At 41.1% G+C, this 18,871-nt stretch overlaps 1 protein-coding gene across 3 annotated transcripts in view; it reads left to right on the forward strand.

The window, feature by feature from the left end:
• TTC39B (tetratricopeptide repeat domain 39B) overlaps positions 1-18,871 on the forward strand; it is a 124,415-nt gene that overhangs the window by 19,319 nt on the left and 86,225 nt on the right. For 2 of the 3 annotated variants that reach the window (XM_082629144.1, XM_082629145.1), the window contains exon 2: positions 11,805-11,839. The exons of the other annotated variant lie outside the window; for it this stretch is intronic. In XM_082629144.1, the coding sequence (XP_082485270.1) occupies positions 11,805-11,839 (35 nt within the window). The remainder of the gene's footprint in view (positions 1-11,804; positions 11,840-18,871) is intronic. 3 annotated transcript variants of the gene reach the window in all.

Consider the following 18,871-nt stretch of genomic DNA (forward strand, 5'->3'; position numbering starts at 1 on the left):
TCCCTCTTGCGTCTCCCTCCCTCCCACCCTCCCTATCCCACCCCTCCAGGCGGTCACAAAGCACCGAGCTGATCTCCCTGTGCTATGTGGCTGCTTCCCACTAGCTACCTACCTTACGTTTGGTAGTGTATATATGTCCATGCCTCTCTCTCGCTTTGTCACAGCTTACCCTTCCCCCTCCCCATATCCTCAAGTCCAGTCTCAAGTAAGTCTGTATCTTTATTCCTGTTTTACCCCTAGGTTCTTCGTGACATTTTTTTTCTTAAATTCCATATATATGTGTTAGCATACGGTATTTGTCTTTCTCTTTCTGACTTACTTCACTCTGTATGACAGACTCTAGGTCTATCCACCTCATTACAAATAGCTCAATTTCGTTTCTTTTTATGGCTGAGTAATATTCCATTGTATATATGTGCCACATCTTCTTTATCCATTCATCAGATGATGGACACTTAGGTTGTTTCCATTCTCCGGGCTATTGTAAATAGAGCTGCAATGAACATTTTGGTACATGACTCTTTTTGAATTATGGTTTTCTCAGGGTATATGCCCAGTAGTGGGATTGCTGGGTCATATGGTAGTTCTATTTGTAGTTTTTTAAGAAAGCTCCATACTGTTCTCTGTAGTGGCTGTACCAATTCACATTCCCACCAGCAGCAGCACTGCATTTAGGTGCGGTCCCTCTGGATGTCAGCCTTCCCTGAGGGACTTTATTTTAGCATGTGTGATGGACAAACAGCCACCTTATTGGGGAGGATTTGTGTTTAATTCAGAGAATTTAGGGTTTTGAGTAAGGGATGGCATCTATACCAACCTCTTTGCTTTACTCATGAGGCGGCTAGAGCCCCAAGAGGTTGAATATATTAACCAAGGTCACACTGTGTTGGCCAAGGTCACTGTTCCCCAGTGAGCTGAGGTCCTGGGCTCTGTGCCCATAAGTTATCTTTATTGGGCTGAGTCACCCACTGAGTTGGAAGAGTCCGGGCATTAAAGGATAGGAGACAAAAGGCATTTCAAGATGGGAGAAGTAAAGACAGTTAACATTTCTGAGTATTTATTGCAATAAATATTCCCACATTCAGCCTTTTTTCTCTCTTCCAAAAGAGGGTGCAGAATCTTTAGTGGGAAGGAGTTATTGAGGAAGTACAGTGAGGGAGGGATCCCAGCTCTGTCTCTGTGAATCTACTGATTCATCCCATATCTGAGAAGTTAGTATCCTCAGGAATTATATTTTGTATTTATTGAGCCTGTTTTGAGTTGGATCTTTACACGCCATTAACTCACTAGCATCCTTCCAACAATCTGGGGAGGCGGTTGGAATCCCCATTGTTAAGAGTCTGCAAAGTGCAAAAGTACTGTGTTGTGTTACAAAGTGGATTCAAAAGGAGTGTCGTGGCCCTTGATTTCAGCCAGAGCATTAAGATAGGCTCTTGAAAGTCAGTGGAGGAGGATTCAGAAGGCTAGACCTTCCCAGGGTTGGGGTAGAGCTGAGATTCAGACCCAGACAGGTTTAACTTCCTGGCCTAAATTTATGTTTTCCACTGTCCTATGTTGGAAATGCACTTAAGGGAATTTTTGAATAAAACCTAACTCACCAACACGTAATAGTGGCTTAGTAAAAATATGCTCAGTTTTATTTCTGTGTTCAATGTAATCCTTCCTAATGGAGTGACTACTACTGTGTATCTCCTATTTTCACTATCAGACCTGCGAGTTTTGGTAAATATGAAGCTTTGAAAAAAAAGACAGGACTTATGGGGTAATATTGGAGTACTTCTCTGGCATGAGAGAACCTAGAGAACTATGTTAATACTGTACTTGGAGAATGTGTGAAATCATTTTCAATCTCAAGTGATGAATGTTTAAAATAAAAATTTCTCAGGCACACATTTTTTTCTTCTGGCAGCTGATTGTTTTTTTTTTTTTGTGGTACGCGGGCCTCTCATTGTTGTGGCCTCTCCCGTTGCGGAGCACAGGCTCCGGACGCGCAGGCTCAGCAGCCATGACTCACGGGCCCAGCCGCTCCGCGGCATGTGGGATCTTCCCAGACCAGGGCACGAACCCGTCCGTGTCCCCTGCATCGGCAGGCGGACTCTCAACCACTGCGCCACCAGGGAAGCCCCTGGCAGCTGATTTTTACTATTTGTATTATCTGAAATTTAAAAACTATTTTTGAATAATGTTAGAAAACTTCCAGTTTTTTTGTAAGCGTATCCAAAAAATTAGATTTTATAAACCTTCTGGGCAGATTTGGAAGATGAACTCTGTGTCATGTTTTTTCTTTTTTGTCTGCTACTTTTGAGAATTCTGTTCATAACTTTGGAAAGGTCACATTTTGTTCACTGCAAGGGCCCGGTGGGGACGAGGGGTGTGAGGGGTCTCTAGTGTATGGGCCCTCGTCGCTTTCCTTCTCTTTCATTAGGAGCTCTGTGGGTCAGTTAAGTTTTGATGTTAATCCTTCAAGGGGAGGTATAAGTGGTGTCTGTACCCTTTAGATGCAGTAATGGGGATACTGAAGCCGAGGTTTACATTTGGCTCCAGAGAGCCTCAGGGCACTGCTGTTCCCTCCTACAATATGAACTTTTAAAAAATGCAGGCTGTAAAATGCAACTAGAAAGTTCAAAGGCCATGGATAGCAGATGTGAGCAGATGAAAAATTCTCCTTGACACATGAGCTCAGGGTGCATATATTAAAAAGTTGTTTGCCCCAATTTTGCTCTAAGGGTCACTTCATGGATATATAATAAAGGTGTATTTTAAATTAATTAATCCTGATTTAGAAAAATCAGCACTTTATTGAAGTTATAGTAGGAAATGATGTCACTTAAGTTTATGCATTTCCCATATGATTCCTTTAACTAGCAATGTGCTTTTTCCTTTTATGTGTGCAAAGATTTACATCCAATATTTGAGGAAGACTCCTGGTGTGTCACTAAGATAATGGTAAAGTGTAACAACTGGTGTCAGTCTTGTTTTCCATTTTGGACACATTGATTGACCAGGGGAGAATACCATGCAGAGAAGTGTTTGCAGTTCTTAGGGCCACAATACCCATGGCTCTTAATCCCTGCCTTAGTCCTGCACGAGGCTGGGGCACCCTCTTCATGTCTCATCTCCCTGGGAATAGTCCAGATGTGCCCCAGAGCCAGGCGTGGAATCTGTCAGAGTTGTCAGAGTTCTCAGCAGCTCTGGGGTTCTTTGAGTCCATGGTACCAAACTTACACAGCTGCCTTAGTCATCAAATGGAATGTTGCATAAAAGCCGACAGAGCCCCATCAGACCTTGTCATCCCTCCCTAACGAACAACAGTTAAATGAGAACATGGGGACTTCAGCTCTCAGACCCATTCAAGTCATCCATAGGAGAGAGGGAAAAATAGAGGAAGAGGCAGAGGAGGAAGATGAGGAGGAGGAGAATAAGGAGGTAAGGGGAGAAAGGAAGAGGTCATAGAGAAGTGATTCGACTTTTTGGATTTGCAGTATCTCATTTTAATTTTTATCACGTTCCTTCCTACTCCCCCTTCCTTCTTGGAGTAATCTTTGCCACATAAATATTTCTTTTCACACCACAAAGTGAATTAAAATTCAGATGGGGAGGCCTGAAAAGTTTGTAAATCTATTTGGTCTCTTTGGAAATTAATACAGAGTACTTAAATTATTGCTGTTAATTGCATATTTGTTGTCTTTATTCTTTGCCTCTCCTCAGGGATAAAAATAATATAAACATCTTCATCATTAGTATCTCCATTATTTAAGATTCTTAAAGAAATAAACATTTATTAAGAACCTGCTGTCACTTAAAGGCACTTGCATGCATTTTTGCTACTCAGAATGTTACAAAGTTAACAAATTAAGATGAAAATTGTTTAGAAAAGCCTTAGCAGTTGATGCAGCACCCCTATTCCCTTTCCTCACTTCTGTGTCTGTTTCTGTGTGTCCAGGATCCTCCATCCCTCTGGGGGCAGGGGGTAGGTTTCAGGCTCCCCACCTAGCAGGGAGCAAGCCCTGGAGTGCTAGCTTGCATCTGGAAGGTGTCCCCCGCCGCCCCACCCAGGAATCTCTCACCTAACAGGGTTAGCCCATTTGCTGAATTGCAAAATGAAACTGTCAAGGTAAGGACCTCCTATCTCAAGACAAGGGTTCTCAGTCAGCCAGTCAGCCAACAGTCATCTGCTAAGAGTCTTTGAAGTGCAGAGTACTGTGTTAGGTTATAAAGTGGATTCAAAAGGAGTCAGATGGCCCTTGACTGCAGCCAGGAGTCAAGATAGGCTCTTGAGAAAGTCAGGTACCGTTTGAGGCAATGTATGCTTAGGAGCCAGGTGTGGCGCAAATAAATATTTATTACACTTATGCCCAAGCATAGTAGCTCCTCAAGGTTGGCCTCGGCATGGGAGTTGGGGGGCCAATGCAGCAGCCTTCAAGGACAGAACTAAACACTGAGGCTTTCCTTTGAACACATCTTCTTTGTCAGCAGCATGAGCTTTCCTGTGTTACTTTCCTTAAACCGGAAGGACTCTGGATGCTTCTCTGACTATATGTGTTTCAACTGGAGTTCATATGGTATGCCTACACAGTACTGGGAGGTTTAAGGGAAACCAGCTGTGGTAATCACTGGGGAAGTGAAAACTAGCAGTGATGAAGCTTTGGGAAGTTGATGGTGAGTTTGGGGAAGCAAAGAGACCAGAGGTAGAAAAATCTTGTTATGCTCTGTGAGGAATGTATGTGGGGATATTTAATGCTGGGTGGGAGACTGTTGACTAGCAGTTCCCTGTAGATCAGGTACCAAACCTAGTGGTGCTGATAGGAATCCACAGAGGAAATGTTCTCCCCAAAGCAGCAGCAGGAAAGGGATAGAATTTGAGCTGGGGGTTGGGACTTAGAGAGACTGGTATATGGTGTGGGAGATACGACATGATACTATATATAGAGAATGCTAAAGATGCTACCAGAAAAATGCTAGAGCTAATCCATGAATTTGGTAAAGTAGCAGGATACAAAATTAATGCACAGGAATCTCTTGCATTTCCTATACACTAATGATGAAAAATCTGAGAGAGAAATTAAGGAAACACTCCCATTTACCAGTGCAACAAAATGAATAAAATACCTAGGAATAAACCTACCTAGGGAGACAAAAGACCTGTATGCAGAAAACTATAAGACACTGATGAAAGAAATTAAAGATGATACAAACAGATGGAGAGATATACCATGTTCTTGGATTGGAAGAATCAACACTGTGAATAGACTATACTACCCAAAGCAATGCACAGATTCAATGCAATCCCTATCAAACTACCAATGGCATTTTTCACAGAACTGGAACAAAAAATTTCACAGTTGGTATGAAAACACAAAAGACCCCGAATAGCCAAAGCAATCTTAAGAAAGAAAAACGGAGCTGGAGGATTCAGGCTCCCTGACTTCAGACTATGCTACAAAGCTTCAGTAATCAAGACAATATGGTGCTGGCACAAAAACAGAAATATAGATCAATGGAACAGGATAGAAAGCCCAGAGATAAACCCATGTACATATGGTCACCTTATCTTTGATAAAGGAGGCAGGAATATACAATGGGAATAGACAGCCTCTTCAATAAGTGGTGCTGGGAAAACTGAACAGCTACATGTAAAAGAGTGAAATTAGAACACTTCCTAACACCATACACAAAAATAAACTCAAAATGGATTAAAGCCTAAATGTAAAGCCAGACAGTATAAAAATTCTTAGAGGAAAGCATAGGAAGAACACTCTTTGATATAAATCACAGCAAGGTCTTTTTTGACCCACCTCCTAGAGAAATGGAAATAAAAACAAAAATAAACAAATGGGACTTAATGAAACTTAAAAGCTTTTGCACAGCAAAGAAACCGTAAAGAAGAGAAAAAGACAACCTTCAGAATGGGAGAAAATATTTGCAAATGATGTAACTGACAAAGGATTAATCTCTGAAATATACAAGCAGCTCATGCAGCTTAATATCAAAAAAACAAATAATCCAATCCAAAAATGGGCAGAAGACCTAAATAGACATTTCTCTAAAGAAGATATACAGATTGACAACAAACACATGAAAGGATGCTCAACATCACTAATCATTAGAGAAATGCAAATCAAAACTGCAATGAGGTATCACCTCACATCGGTCAGAATGGCCATCATCAAAAAATCTACAAACAATAAATGGTGGAGAGGGTGTGGAGAAAAGGGAACCCTCTTGCACTCTTGGTGGGAATGTAAATTGATATGGCCACTATGGAGAACAATATGGAGGTTCTTTAAAAAACTAAAACTAGAACTACCATACCACCCAGCAATCCCACTACTGGGCAGGTACGCTGAGAAAACCATAATTCACAGAGTCATGTACCACAATGTTCATTGCAGCACTATTTACAGTAGCCAGGACATGGAGGCAACCTAAGTGTCCATTGACAGATGAACAGATAAAGAAGATGTGGCACATATATACAATGGAATATTATTCAGCCATAAAAAGGAAACGAAACAGTTATTTGTAGTGAGGTGGATGGACCTAGAATCTGTCATACCAAGTAAGAAGGAGAAAAACAAATACCATCTGCTAACACATATATGTGGAATCTAAAAAAAAAAAATGGTTCTGATGAACCTAGGGCAGGACAGGAATAAAGACTCAGACGTAAAGAATGGACTTGAGGACACGAGAAGGGGGAAGGGTAAGCTGGATAAAGTGAGAGAGTGGCATGGACATATATACACTACCAAATGTAAAATAGATAGCTAGTGGGAAGCTGCTGCATAGCAGAGGGAGATCAGCTTGGTGCTTTGTGACCAGCTAGAGGCGTGGGATAGGGAGAGTGAGAGGGAGACACAAGAGGCAGGGGATATTGGGAGGTATGTATATGTATAGCTGATTCACTTTGTTGTACAGAAGAAACCAACACAACATTGTAAAGCAATTAAACTCCAATAAAGATGTTTTAAAAGTATAATTTCCAAAAATTAGAAATATGACTTTCATAAAGATATAAAGTGAATGTGTAGAAATTTTATTTAGCCTATCAACGAGGAAAACAGTAAAGTGGTAAACTGATTCTCCGGGTATTTGTGGAACTGGGTATTTATAGGCTTAAAACAAAAACAGTGTTAGATTTAGATTGCTAGGCTACAGGTAAAACTGGATAGTGGCCTACAGGGCTATAAAACTAATCACTGAGGTTTTCTCTCCATTCCGAAATCTGCAAGCTAACATGTCATCTCACAGTATCTGGTTTCTAATCTCATAGTAAATAGCAAAGTCTCAAACACAAGGAAGTTCTCCTAGAGAATTCAGGAATCCTTGGGAAGATTTGTGCAACAACATGCAGTATGACCTGCAGAGATATGCTGCCCCCTCCTCACCCACCCACTCTCCACTCCTGCCCAACTGCCTTAGCTCTAGGTTTTGGATATTTTTTATTAACATTGAAAAAAATACTTTGGCATTAAAGAAATCTGAGGGTGAATCTCACTTCCTTCACTTGTCAGCTGTGTAATATTGGGCAGGTAGTTACCTGCGACTGGATTTGCTTGCTGCAAATTGGGAGGAGCTTTTGTAAAGTGCCTGGCACATGATAGGCGCTCGTTAAATCTTAGTTCTTCTCTTTACCTTTCCTTTTTCTTAAGTGAAAAAAGTTCACCCTTTGTCTGACCTTCAGAGACAAAGTTTTCTTCCCCTTGATAAGTGGAATATTTATAAATGGAATGGAATATTTATAAATGGAGTATTTCCTGCCTTATCAATAAACAAAGGATGTCACAGTCATCAACGATTGCAGCCCTCCAGTGTGAGCCGGTGAGCCCTGAGGAAACTCAGGGCTGAAAAGAATACCTGCCATCTAGCAGCCATCAGACTGAAGCCACTCCCTGTGGTGAGCCCTGAGGAAACTCAGGGTGTAAAAATACAGGATACTGGCCACAGATATCTGAGGTGCATATCAAAGGAATGATTTCAGCGAGCCCAGACCCTTGCATCTTCCCATACATACGAAAGCGCTAAATTCCTTAATTTGAGATATCTGGTTTTCTTTAATTAACAATAATCTTTTGCCATTCCAGACTACCTGCCCGTTGTTGCAAAACTCCTATATATCATGGCTCCTCCCCTCGCCTCCTTGGAGCAGTTTCTCAGTTATCTGAAATGCTGTCTCCTGGGCTGCAGTCCTCATGTTGCCCCAAATCAAACTTAACTTGCCACTCTTACATTGTGCATTTTTTTAAGTCAATACCCTTCCTCCCTTCCTCCCTCCCTTCCTTCCTTCCTTTCTCTCTCCCCCTCTCCCTCCCTCCCTCCCTCCCTCCTTTTCTCTTTCTCTCCCTCCCTCCCTCCCTCTCTCCCTTCCTTCCTTCCTCTCTCTCACTCTCTCTTTCTCATCTCTAGTTTATTAGAATAATATCCTAGAACTCTGGTGGATTTTTCCCATTACTAATAGAGGCATTCTCTTAAATTTTTATTATTCATCTAAATGGAAAAAAATAGATTTTAACATTCTTTTTTTTTTTTTTGCGTTACACGGGCCTCTCACTGTTGTGGCCTCTCCCGTTGCGGAGCACAGGCTCCGGACGTGCAGGCTCAGCGGCCATGGCTCATGGGCCCAGCCGCTTCGCGGCACGTGGGATCCTCTCAGACCAGGGCACGAACCTGCGTCCCTTGCATCGGCAGGCGGACTCTCAACCACTGCTCCACCAGGGAAGCCCTAACATTCTTTTTTAAATAAAAATTTCCAGCAGCTTTATTGAGATGTAGTTAACCAATAACATTGTGTGAGTTTCAGGTATGTAACTTGACGATTTGATACATGCGTATATTGTGAAATGATTACCATAATAAGGTTAGTTAACACATCCATCACCTCACATAGTTATAATTTTTTTGTGTGTGTGATGAGAACTTTGAAGATCTACTCTCTTAACTACTTTCAAATATATAATGTAGTATTGTTAACTCTGGTTACCACGTTGTACAGAATGCTTTATTTAGAGAACCCTCTGCATATGACAAAATGGAGAGATGTTCCTCAAGTGAAGATGATTTCTTACTGGATATAACTTAGTGTTTCTTGTTTTGAGGTGGGGATGGGGGTATTACTTGTTTAAGTGTAAATATTATCCTTGTCTCCTTTTAAAAGGAAAACTGGCGGGCTTCTCTGGTGGCGCAGTGGTTGAGAGTCCGCCTGCCGATGCAGGGGACACGGGTTCGTGCCCCGGTCTGGGAAGATCCCACATGCCACGGAGCGGCTGGGCCTGTGAGCCATGGCCGCTGAGCCTGCGCGTCCGGAGCCTGTGCTCTGCAACGGGAGAAGCCACAACAGTGAGAGGCCCGCGTAGGGCAAAAAAAAAAAAAAAAAAAAAAGAAAAGGAAAACTGGCTTCCCGAGTTCTCCTTTCTGAAGCCCACTCAGTATCTCAGCGTCTGCTGTGAGCCCTGCTCTGGGTTGAGGTTTGTGAGGAAGGGGTTGGATGCACAGAAGCTCCGAGGAGCATGCTCTCTGCATTCCCCCTTCCCGGTACAGGTCGGCCCAGGTGGGGTTAACGGATGGCAGAGGGACCATGAGCTGGTGTCTGGCACAAGTAACAGGTCATCACTACCAGATCTGTATTCCTGGAGAGTACTCGTCTCTCCCCTTCTCCACAACCCCTCACATAATAAACCTGTGTGCTGGCATGTGGGACACTGAGCTGTGATTCAAAATGACAAAGTCTTCTGATATTGTTCCAATCACTCATTTCTGGAGAGTGAAGAGTAAGAAAGAATTGCCCTTGACTGTGCCTCCCTCACAGAGTATGGTATTAATATAGATCAATAGGTCAGGGATCCCACATTCTAAACTCACTTCTGCCACTACTTATAATGTTGTTTCTTCTTTTTTGTATTTACACATTTTTTTTCCTTTCCTGCCTAAATGCAGAATCAGTATGTTGTATACATTGTTCAATATTAATGGTCACATGAGGGAAAAACTCTGTAACCCTCCTTCCTCATTTCTGTGTCCTATCTGTAAATGAGGTGATGTGATCAGTGCCTTGATGGTCCAGGCTCAGTTCATTCATTCATTATGCAACATGTAGCCGTTGAGCAACAGCTCTGTGCCAAGCCCTGGCGGTTTATCTGTAAACATGATAAATGAGAACCTGCCCTAATGGAGATAGATTGTAACCAAGGAAACAAATAAGGTGATTAGAGACTATGATAAGTATTATGAATGAAAGAAATCAGATGATGGGAAACTATAAGTAAGCTGCTATTCTTAGTAATTTTAATTAGGGTTATCAGAGGTGGTCTCTTTGAGGAGGTGGCTTTCTGAACTGCAAACGGAAGGATGAGAATGAGTCAGTCATAGGAAGAGTTGAGTGAAGAACATTCTAGGAAAGAGAAACAATGCAGAGAGGTGTGGGATGAATTTGGCTTGTGCCTGGACCAGAAAGACAGACCTTTGGCTGAAGTGGAGTGAGTCTGGTGGGTGGAGAGGTGGACAGAGGCTGGCAGGGTCATTTAGGGCTTTGTAGATCATGGGAAGGAATTTGGGTTTATTCTAAGTGCAATGGAAAGCTTTTAAAGAGGTCTAAAGCAGTGGAATGGTATGAGCTTATTAAAAGAAGGGAAAGGAAAGAATAACTGAGGCTGCTGCGTGAAGAGCTGAATGGCAGATGTCAAGCTTGGGAGTAGGGAGACCAGTGAGGTCCTTGTGCTTGGCTGTGGAGAAGGTGGTAGGGATGTGAGAGAAGGAGACCTTGAAGGTTTGACTAGGTTATGGTGGGTCCCAAATACCTGGATGAGGAGCTTGGATTTGATTTACAGCTGTGAGGGAGCTTCGTGTGTGAGTGTGACTTTGTGAGTGAGTGAGTGTATGTGTGTTTGTGTGTGTGTATGACTGTGAGTTTAGGAGTGAGCTTGTGAGTGTATGAGCCAGTGTGTATGAGAGTGGGGTGCATGTGTGGATTTGTAAGCAGATGTGAGTGTGTGTGTGTTATGTGTGTATGTGTGTGTGTCTGGGTTTTTCTCCTGTTGCAGATTTTGAACAGGCCAGTGGCATGAAGGAAAGGGCTGCCCTGTATGCTACAGATAAAGGCTGGTGACAGGGAGACTTGCTGGGCGGGTAGTGGAGTTAGACGTGACACGATGGCCCAGACGTGCTAACGTGGCCAGCCATGGAGAAAGAGACGACTGAATCGGGCAGGTCCTGTTCTTTGTTTTATTCTGCTTCTGGGTTGGATGAGACTGAGGAGTGAAGACCCCACTGAAGGAGTCACATTCTCTTCAGATTCGCCCAGTCTGATTGCTGGCTGAGTAGCTTACTCGTCTTATTAGTGACAAAACCAACCCTAAATTAAACCTCACTTAAATTCATGTGTTGGTTTCTCTGAAAGGAATTCCATTAGTAAGAGTTAAGTGGAATGGTTCTACTGCAGCCCACCCAAACTGTCCCCACTCGGCCTCGAGGGGTGCACGTGCACACACACACACACACACAGGGAGTACACACACGGGGAGTACACACACACACACGGGGAGTACACACACGGGGAGTACACACACACACGGGGAGTACACACACACGGGGAGTACACACATGGGGAGTACACACACACACACGCAGGGAGTACACACACGGGGAGTACACACACACACATGGGGAATACACACACGGGGAGTACACACACACACACACACACTCTCTCTCTCTCTCTCTCTCTCTCTCTCTCTCTCTCTCTCTCTCTCTTTTCTATTTAAATTTCTTGATTCTTGAGAAACTCATTGTGTTTTTTGTTCCCCCCCCAGGACATCTTTGAAGATGCCTTGGAAACCCTCTCTATGTAAGTAGTAACATAATAAAATGTATGTAGTAGAGAAAAATTGATGGTTTCTTATAAGAAATGTAAATATTTCATTTTCATTTTTTTGAGTGTAGTGGCTATTGTTGGAAAAATTCACTTCTCCATAATTTAACAGTTAGGATGTGATTAAGCTTAAGAAAGGATGTGTCTAAAGTTACTATCAAATATATTTTTGATATTATTTCTTGTAACCTTAATTAAACTAAAATGAAAGAAAAAATGTTTTCCAACAAATTAAATTTTATTTATTTATAGCTAACCCTTTTACATCTTGCCCATATTTATTTACATGGTTAGCCTCATATTGTAGATTTTTGCTTTTGGTTTGCACTTAGTTTTATTATAAGCATTTCCTATAAGCCTACATAATTTTTGTAATGATTTTAAATGACATCATATTAGATCAAGTGGAACATCGCAATTTACTTATTCATTTCTCCTTTGTTAGACATTTAGTTTTTCACTGGTTTAAAAACTTAAAACTAAGTAGTGAACATTTTAATGTGTATAGCTTTATCATATTTTTGAATATCTCCAAAAGGTTAACTTCACCCATGTAGAATTATTGGATTAAAAGGGATGAATATTTTTATTCTTAATGTGATATTTCTCAAGTTGCCTTTCTGTGTTAGTTAGCTCAGGCTGCCATAATAAAATACCATAGACTGGGTGGCTTAAACAACAGAGATTTATTTTCTCACAGTTCTGGAGCCTGGAAGTTGGAGATCAGGGTGCCAGTGTGGTTAGGTTCTGGTCAGAGCTTTCTTCCTGATTTACAGATGGTCATCTGCTCGTTGTGTCTTCACATGGCAGAGGGAGAGAGAGCGAGAGAACAAGCTTTCTGGGGTCTTCTCCTATAAGGGCATTAGTCATGAGGGCCCCCCTCTCAGGACCTGATCTAAACCTGATTATCTCTCGAAGTCCTCATCTCCAAATACCATCACACCGGGGATCAGGGCTTCAACATGTGAAATTTGGGAGAACGCTATTCAGTCCCCAGCACTTTCAAAAGGGTTTCACCAGTTTGCACGGCTGTGAACTGCGTAGAAGTGAAGTGGTTTAAAATGTAGCATTATCATCCCTAGGTATTATTTGAAACCATTTTGCTGCTTAAATGATACCTAATTGTTTTATCTTAAAATTTTTTTCTGGGAGTTCCCTAGTGGCCTGGTGGTTAGGATTCTAGGCTTTCATTGACGTGGCCTGGGTTCATTCCCTGGTCAGGGAACTGAGATCCTACAAGCCATGTGGTGCACACCACCCCCAAATTTTTTTTCTTATAATCATTGTTTAGTCCATTGCATTTCCTTTTGTATGAATTCTAGTCTTCTTTTGCCTATTTAACTTTTTTCTCAATGTTTCTTTTACATACTTATGAACTTTAAAATATATATACACCTTCATATTTTGTCCTATTTGCTACAGATACTTTCCCTTAATTGCTATTTTTATGTTAGAGTTGCAAATTTTTATATTGTCCTAAAGTTTTACTGTTTATGTCATTGAATATGTATGTGAATAAAAAACTTAATTGTGATTAGGATTTTAAAAACTAAAACCTTTGGGCCTCCCTGGTGGCGCAGTGGTTGAGAGTCCGCCTGCCGATGCAGGGGATACGGGTTCGTGCCCCGGTCTGGGAGGATCCCATATGCCGCGGAGCCTGCGCATCCGGAGCCTGTGCTCCGCAACAGGGGAGGCCGCAGCGGTGAGAGGCCCGCATACCGCAAAAAAAAAAAAAAAAAACAACAACAACAAAAAAACTAAAACCTTTTAGTTTAGTTCTTAGTTTAGTTTAGTTCTTTTAGTTTTCTGATGTGCATTATTTCTTGTGACACCTAAGACTGTTTCTTAAACAGTTTTGTGTTTCCTTTTCAATGTTGCCAAAATGTCCCTGGTACTTGCTTCTCTCACCTTAGTTGTAGCAACACATAATAGTAATACTTTACCTAATTGAGAACCTTACCTCTTTGAAATAGAGCCCAAAGCCGGAAAGGGTAGCCAAAGTAGGTATTAGAGCTCATGCTCTAAAAATCTTGCCTTTTACTTGTAGTAGAGGATTCCATCCAGAGTCTATTTACAATGAATGTAAGTACACTTATGCTTTTTGGCATACTTTTGCCAGAGTTCTAAGAGGTATGGTGAGAGGGTGGTTTTATTTATTTATTTTTATTTTTAAATTTTTTATATCTTTATTGGAGTATAATTGCTTTACAATGTTGTGTTAGCTTCTGCTGTACAACAAAGTGAATTAGCTATACGTATACATATATCCCCATATCCCCTCCCTCTTGAGCCTCCCTCCCACCCTCCCTATCCCATCCCTCTAGGTAGTCACAAAGCACTGAGCTGATCTCCCTGTGCTATGCAGCAACTTCCCACTAGCTATCTATTTTACATTTGGTAGAGTATATATGTCAATGCTACTCTCTCACTTCGTCCCAGCTTCCCCTTCCCGAGGAGGTGGTTTTAGAAGCCAGTTTGTTGATAGTAGCAAAAAATGGCAGGGAAAGAAGAAAGTAAATATGACATACAGTCATAGAACTCCAAAGCACAGCAGTGTGGTTTTACCTAGTTTAGGTGCACACAACAAGATGTACCTTTCTGGTGAGTCAAGCCCTTGGACTTGACAGGTGAACTTGAGCACCAGTCTCAGTTGCCATTTACTGCCTGGGAGATCTGGGACAGTTTCTTTCTTTTTCTTTTTTTTAAAAAATTTTTTTGGCTGCTTTTGGGTCTTCATTGCTGTACGCGGGCTTTCTCTAGTTGCGGCGAGCGGGGGCTACTCTTTGTTGTGGTGCGCGGGCTTCTTGTTGCAGTGGCTTCTCTTGTTGCAGAACACGGGCTCTAGGCATGCGGACTTCAGTAGTTGCAGCACTCAGGCTCAGTAGTTGCGGCACGCGGGCCCTAGAGCGCACGGGCTTCAGTAGTTGCGGCGCGTGGGCTCAGCAGTTGTGGTGTGCAAGCTCTAGGGTGCATGGGCTTCAGTAGTTGTGGCACGCAGGCTCAGTAGTTGTGGTTTGTGGGCTCTAGAGCACAGGCTTAGTAGTTGTGGCGCACGGGCTTAGTTGCTCCACGTCATGTTGGATCTTCCCAGACGAGGGATCAAACCCGTGTCCCCTGCATTGGCAGGAGAATTGTTTTTTTTTTAATTTTTAAAATTTAATTTATTTTTTATTTGTTTTAACATCTTTATTAGAGTATAATTGCTGTACAGTGTTGTGTTAGTTTCTGCTGTATAACAAAGTGAATCAGCTATATGCCTACGTGTATCCCCATATCCCCTCCCTCTTGCGTCTCCCTCCCACCCTCCTCATCCCACCCCTCTAGGTGGTTGAAAAGCACCGAGCTGATCTCCCTGTGCTATGCAGCTGCTTCCCACTAGCTATCTATTTTACATTTGGTAGTGCATATATGTCCATGCCACTCTCTCACTTCGTCCTAGCTTACCCTTCCCCCTCCCTGTGTCCTCAAGTCCATTCTCTACGTCTGCATCTTTATTCCTGTCCGGCAGGAAGATTGTTAACCACTGTGCCACCAGGGAAGTCCCTCTGGGACAGTTTCTAAGTCTCAGTTTCTTTATCCTCTCACAGATTTATTGGGAAGATAAAATGAAATTTAATTTAAATGTGAAAATGGGTATAAACACATAGTAGGTGCTCTGTAAATATTGGTAGTATACTACTCCCCCACCTTGGATGCTGTTAATCTCCACTGAGAAAAGCATGTTCACATTGCTGTCTCTGAGACATTGGAAAAAGTTTAAATTATATCTAGTATATTCTATTTAAGAGGGTAGAGACTTGTATCACACATGTTAAGAAAATTCCAAAATGAGTAAAAATGTTTTCAAACAGCATTTGAAAGTTAGTAGGATGTGCTTCATTCACAGGGAAAGCTCTCTTGGATGTTTCTCTATTCCATAACATAGAATGTGATGTTACTGTACTATGTCTCCTGTATTACTGACCCTTTCTGAAATTAAAAATATTACTGAAGTAATCTGTTATTCAAGATTTTTCTTTTAAAATATTATGTATGTTTTCTCGCTGATTACAAGTATATTTTAATTGTAAAAAAATTCTTCAGTTTTTTATGTGAACTTCTATTTTGTCCTAATTTCAGGGTTTGCCAAAATTTCTCTCTCGTTCCCTCTTATTAAATTTACGATGCCGCGACATTCCTCTTGTGATCCATTAGCTGCTGAAATCAGTCAAGTTCTTTTTCCGTATGCTGATTGAACCGCATATTTTGGTTTTATGTGCAGGTAGCAACGCTTCCACCTCTCTGTAGCAGGATGTGGTCCTCTTGCCAACCTGGTGATTAATTTCTTCCTGTGAATACTTTCTCCTGAATTTCTAATGAAAAGATGCAAGTGAACAGATGAGGGAGGCCTTAAAGTATTTCCACAAAAGAAAATTATCTCCTACTCTCCTTTTCTGCTTAATGAATTCACCACCACAGATGTAGATTTTCCTAGTTCTGGATCTTTGTGTAACAATTGTGTTATTTTAAGTGATTAACTGTTTGGGGAAGTTGCTAGATTTACAAGCTGATAGATCGTACAAACATCTCTAACGTTTAGAACTGGAGGGAAAATTAGAGATTTTTTTTTTTTTTTATAAAACAGTTAGTGGGACATTGAACATGTCCTTTCTAAAAATTAAAAAATTGTTTATGAAGTTTCTGACTTGTTTAGCATAGGAGGTAATCTCTCAGGGAGGCACCGTACATTAGACCCATCTCATGGCCTATAGAAATTTGCTAGAAGATTAGCTCTGCCTTAGTCTCTGGCTCCCTGATTTAACAATTCCATACTGGTATGTGCTTCTTGGTGCTCTGATGACTGGGTATCCTTCTTGCCCACTGTTTGTACACAACTACCATATCTGAAAATGTAGTGGTGGGTATAAAGTCTGTTCATGAATTAAGTGATATGACATATGAAGAATAAATAAAATGTTCCAGGGTTTCCAAAGAGCTGTTTCTGGTTGGGAGATCGGAGTGGCTGGCATTGGTTTTGGGTTTTGAGAGATACTAGGGTTACCTGGGACACCTGTGGACACAAGAGATTTTGGGTCACCATGGATTCCTGGCTTCCATTTAGTGAGGAGAGTAGATTAACTGCTTGGAATCAAGTGAATTGGTAGTGTTTTCAATTAACCTCTTTCTCATAAAAACCACAGTGGGCCATGGCACAAAAATCTAATTAACTGGGGGGCCTGGTTGGGTACTACTTAATCAAGATTTTCTTTTTATGATAGTTTAGAGAAGTCAGAGGAGACATCAAATTTATGTGCAAAGACTGTTAGAGCAGATTCAGGTTTAATATGTTTTCAGCAGTGATCTCTTAATATTCCATAGTACCTTATTAAAATTTTGAATTTATCCTTATATAGAAATTCATAGGTGTTTGATCAAGTCCTGAGGCAACGGGATGTATGTGTTTACGTGCAGGAACTATGGTGAATTTGTTCTTACGTCTAGAAGTTGAAAGAGGCAGACATTTTTAGTCAGGTGATAAGAAGCTTTACAGTAGAATTAAAAATATTTTGTAGTGTAACATTTCTCATGGACTTCGTCCTTCTTCACACCTTCTCTTTTGAACTACAAACTGTAGGTTAGAATGAGGTAAAGCTTTTAAGGCAACCCCCCCGCCCCCCATCAGTTTAGATCAGTTAATTATGGTGCAATAGTTTTGTCTGTTTTAAGGTTACTTAGGGTGATATTTGATGAATGGCAGTTGAAAAATATCTAGTTAATATTTTTCTTCATAGTGGTTAAATTATAACTAGTAACTACAGGCAGAGTGAGATTAATTTTCATATTTCTGTGATCTTTTCCTTGACCCAGCTTCTCTGTCTAGGTAATCCAAATGTTGCTCAGGTCTGGAGGGGCACCTCTCTGCCCTGACCTCAACCTGATTTTTCTTAACCAGGTTGGCACTTAATTATTTCATTGGATCTAAGATGCTGCTGACATTGTATATACCACTGAGGAGGGAGAAAAACACAATGGAGAGTTTTACAGGTGACTTTGCCTAAGGGAAGGGAAAAATAAAACTGTCATGCAGGAATACACAGTAAGGAAATGTGTGTATTTCAATCTTGGTACTAGGTAGGGAGGGGGAAAAAACTTCTCTTGAGATTCTCTGCCCTGGGAACTTTTAAAAATAGCTCTATCACATTATGAATTTATATCCCATAAAATCCCTGTTTTAAATTTACAATTCATTGGAGTTTATTATATTTACAGAATTGTACAACCATCATTACAATCTAATTAAAAAAAATTGATCACCCAAAAAAGAAACCCCGCACCCCTTTACAGTAATTCTCCTTTCCCACTCCTACTCCTAGGCAACCACTAATCTAATTTCTGCTTCTAGATTTGTCTGTATAGACATTTCATAAAAATAGGATTATTCAATATATGTTCTTTTGTGTCTGGCTTTTGAGGTTTATCCATGTTGTGGTATGTGTCAGTATTTCATTCTTTTTTAGGGCTGAATAATACTCAACTGTGTGGATATACCACATTTTGTTTATCCATTCATAAGTTGATAGACAATCAGGTTTTTTCCAGTTTTCGACTGTTGTGAATAATGCTGCTATAAACAACTGTGCACAGTTCTTTGTGTGGACACATGTTTGTAATTCTCTGGCATATATACCTAGGAGTGGAACTGATGGGCTGTATGGGAATCCTGTGTTTAACTTTTTAGCACTCTCAGAATTTCAGTCACAAGCTAGTTTGTGGTCTGAATATTAGGTACCTGTGTGGCCCAAACAACTTCAAGCAGGTAATTTAATTTTAAGTGGATCAGCTTGGTTTTGCCTTCAGGTAACTGGCAGAAGCCAATGTGGATCCTTTCCCTAAGAATTTAACTTTGATCTAGGGCAATCAAAGTTGCTCTTGATTTTAAGATACATCTGGGTTTTGGTGATATTACATGATGAAAAATCTGTGTTATAGAGTCCATGGAATACAGTGAATGGAAATAAATTTCGCTAA

The sequence above is a fragment of the Mesoplodon mirus genome (assembly GCF_964341445.2).
Source record: "Mesoplodon mirus genome assembly, chromosome: 1".
Taxonomy (NCBI): domain Eukaryota; kingdom Metazoa; phylum Chordata; class Mammalia; order Artiodactyla; family Ziphiidae; genus Mesoplodon; species Mesoplodon mirus.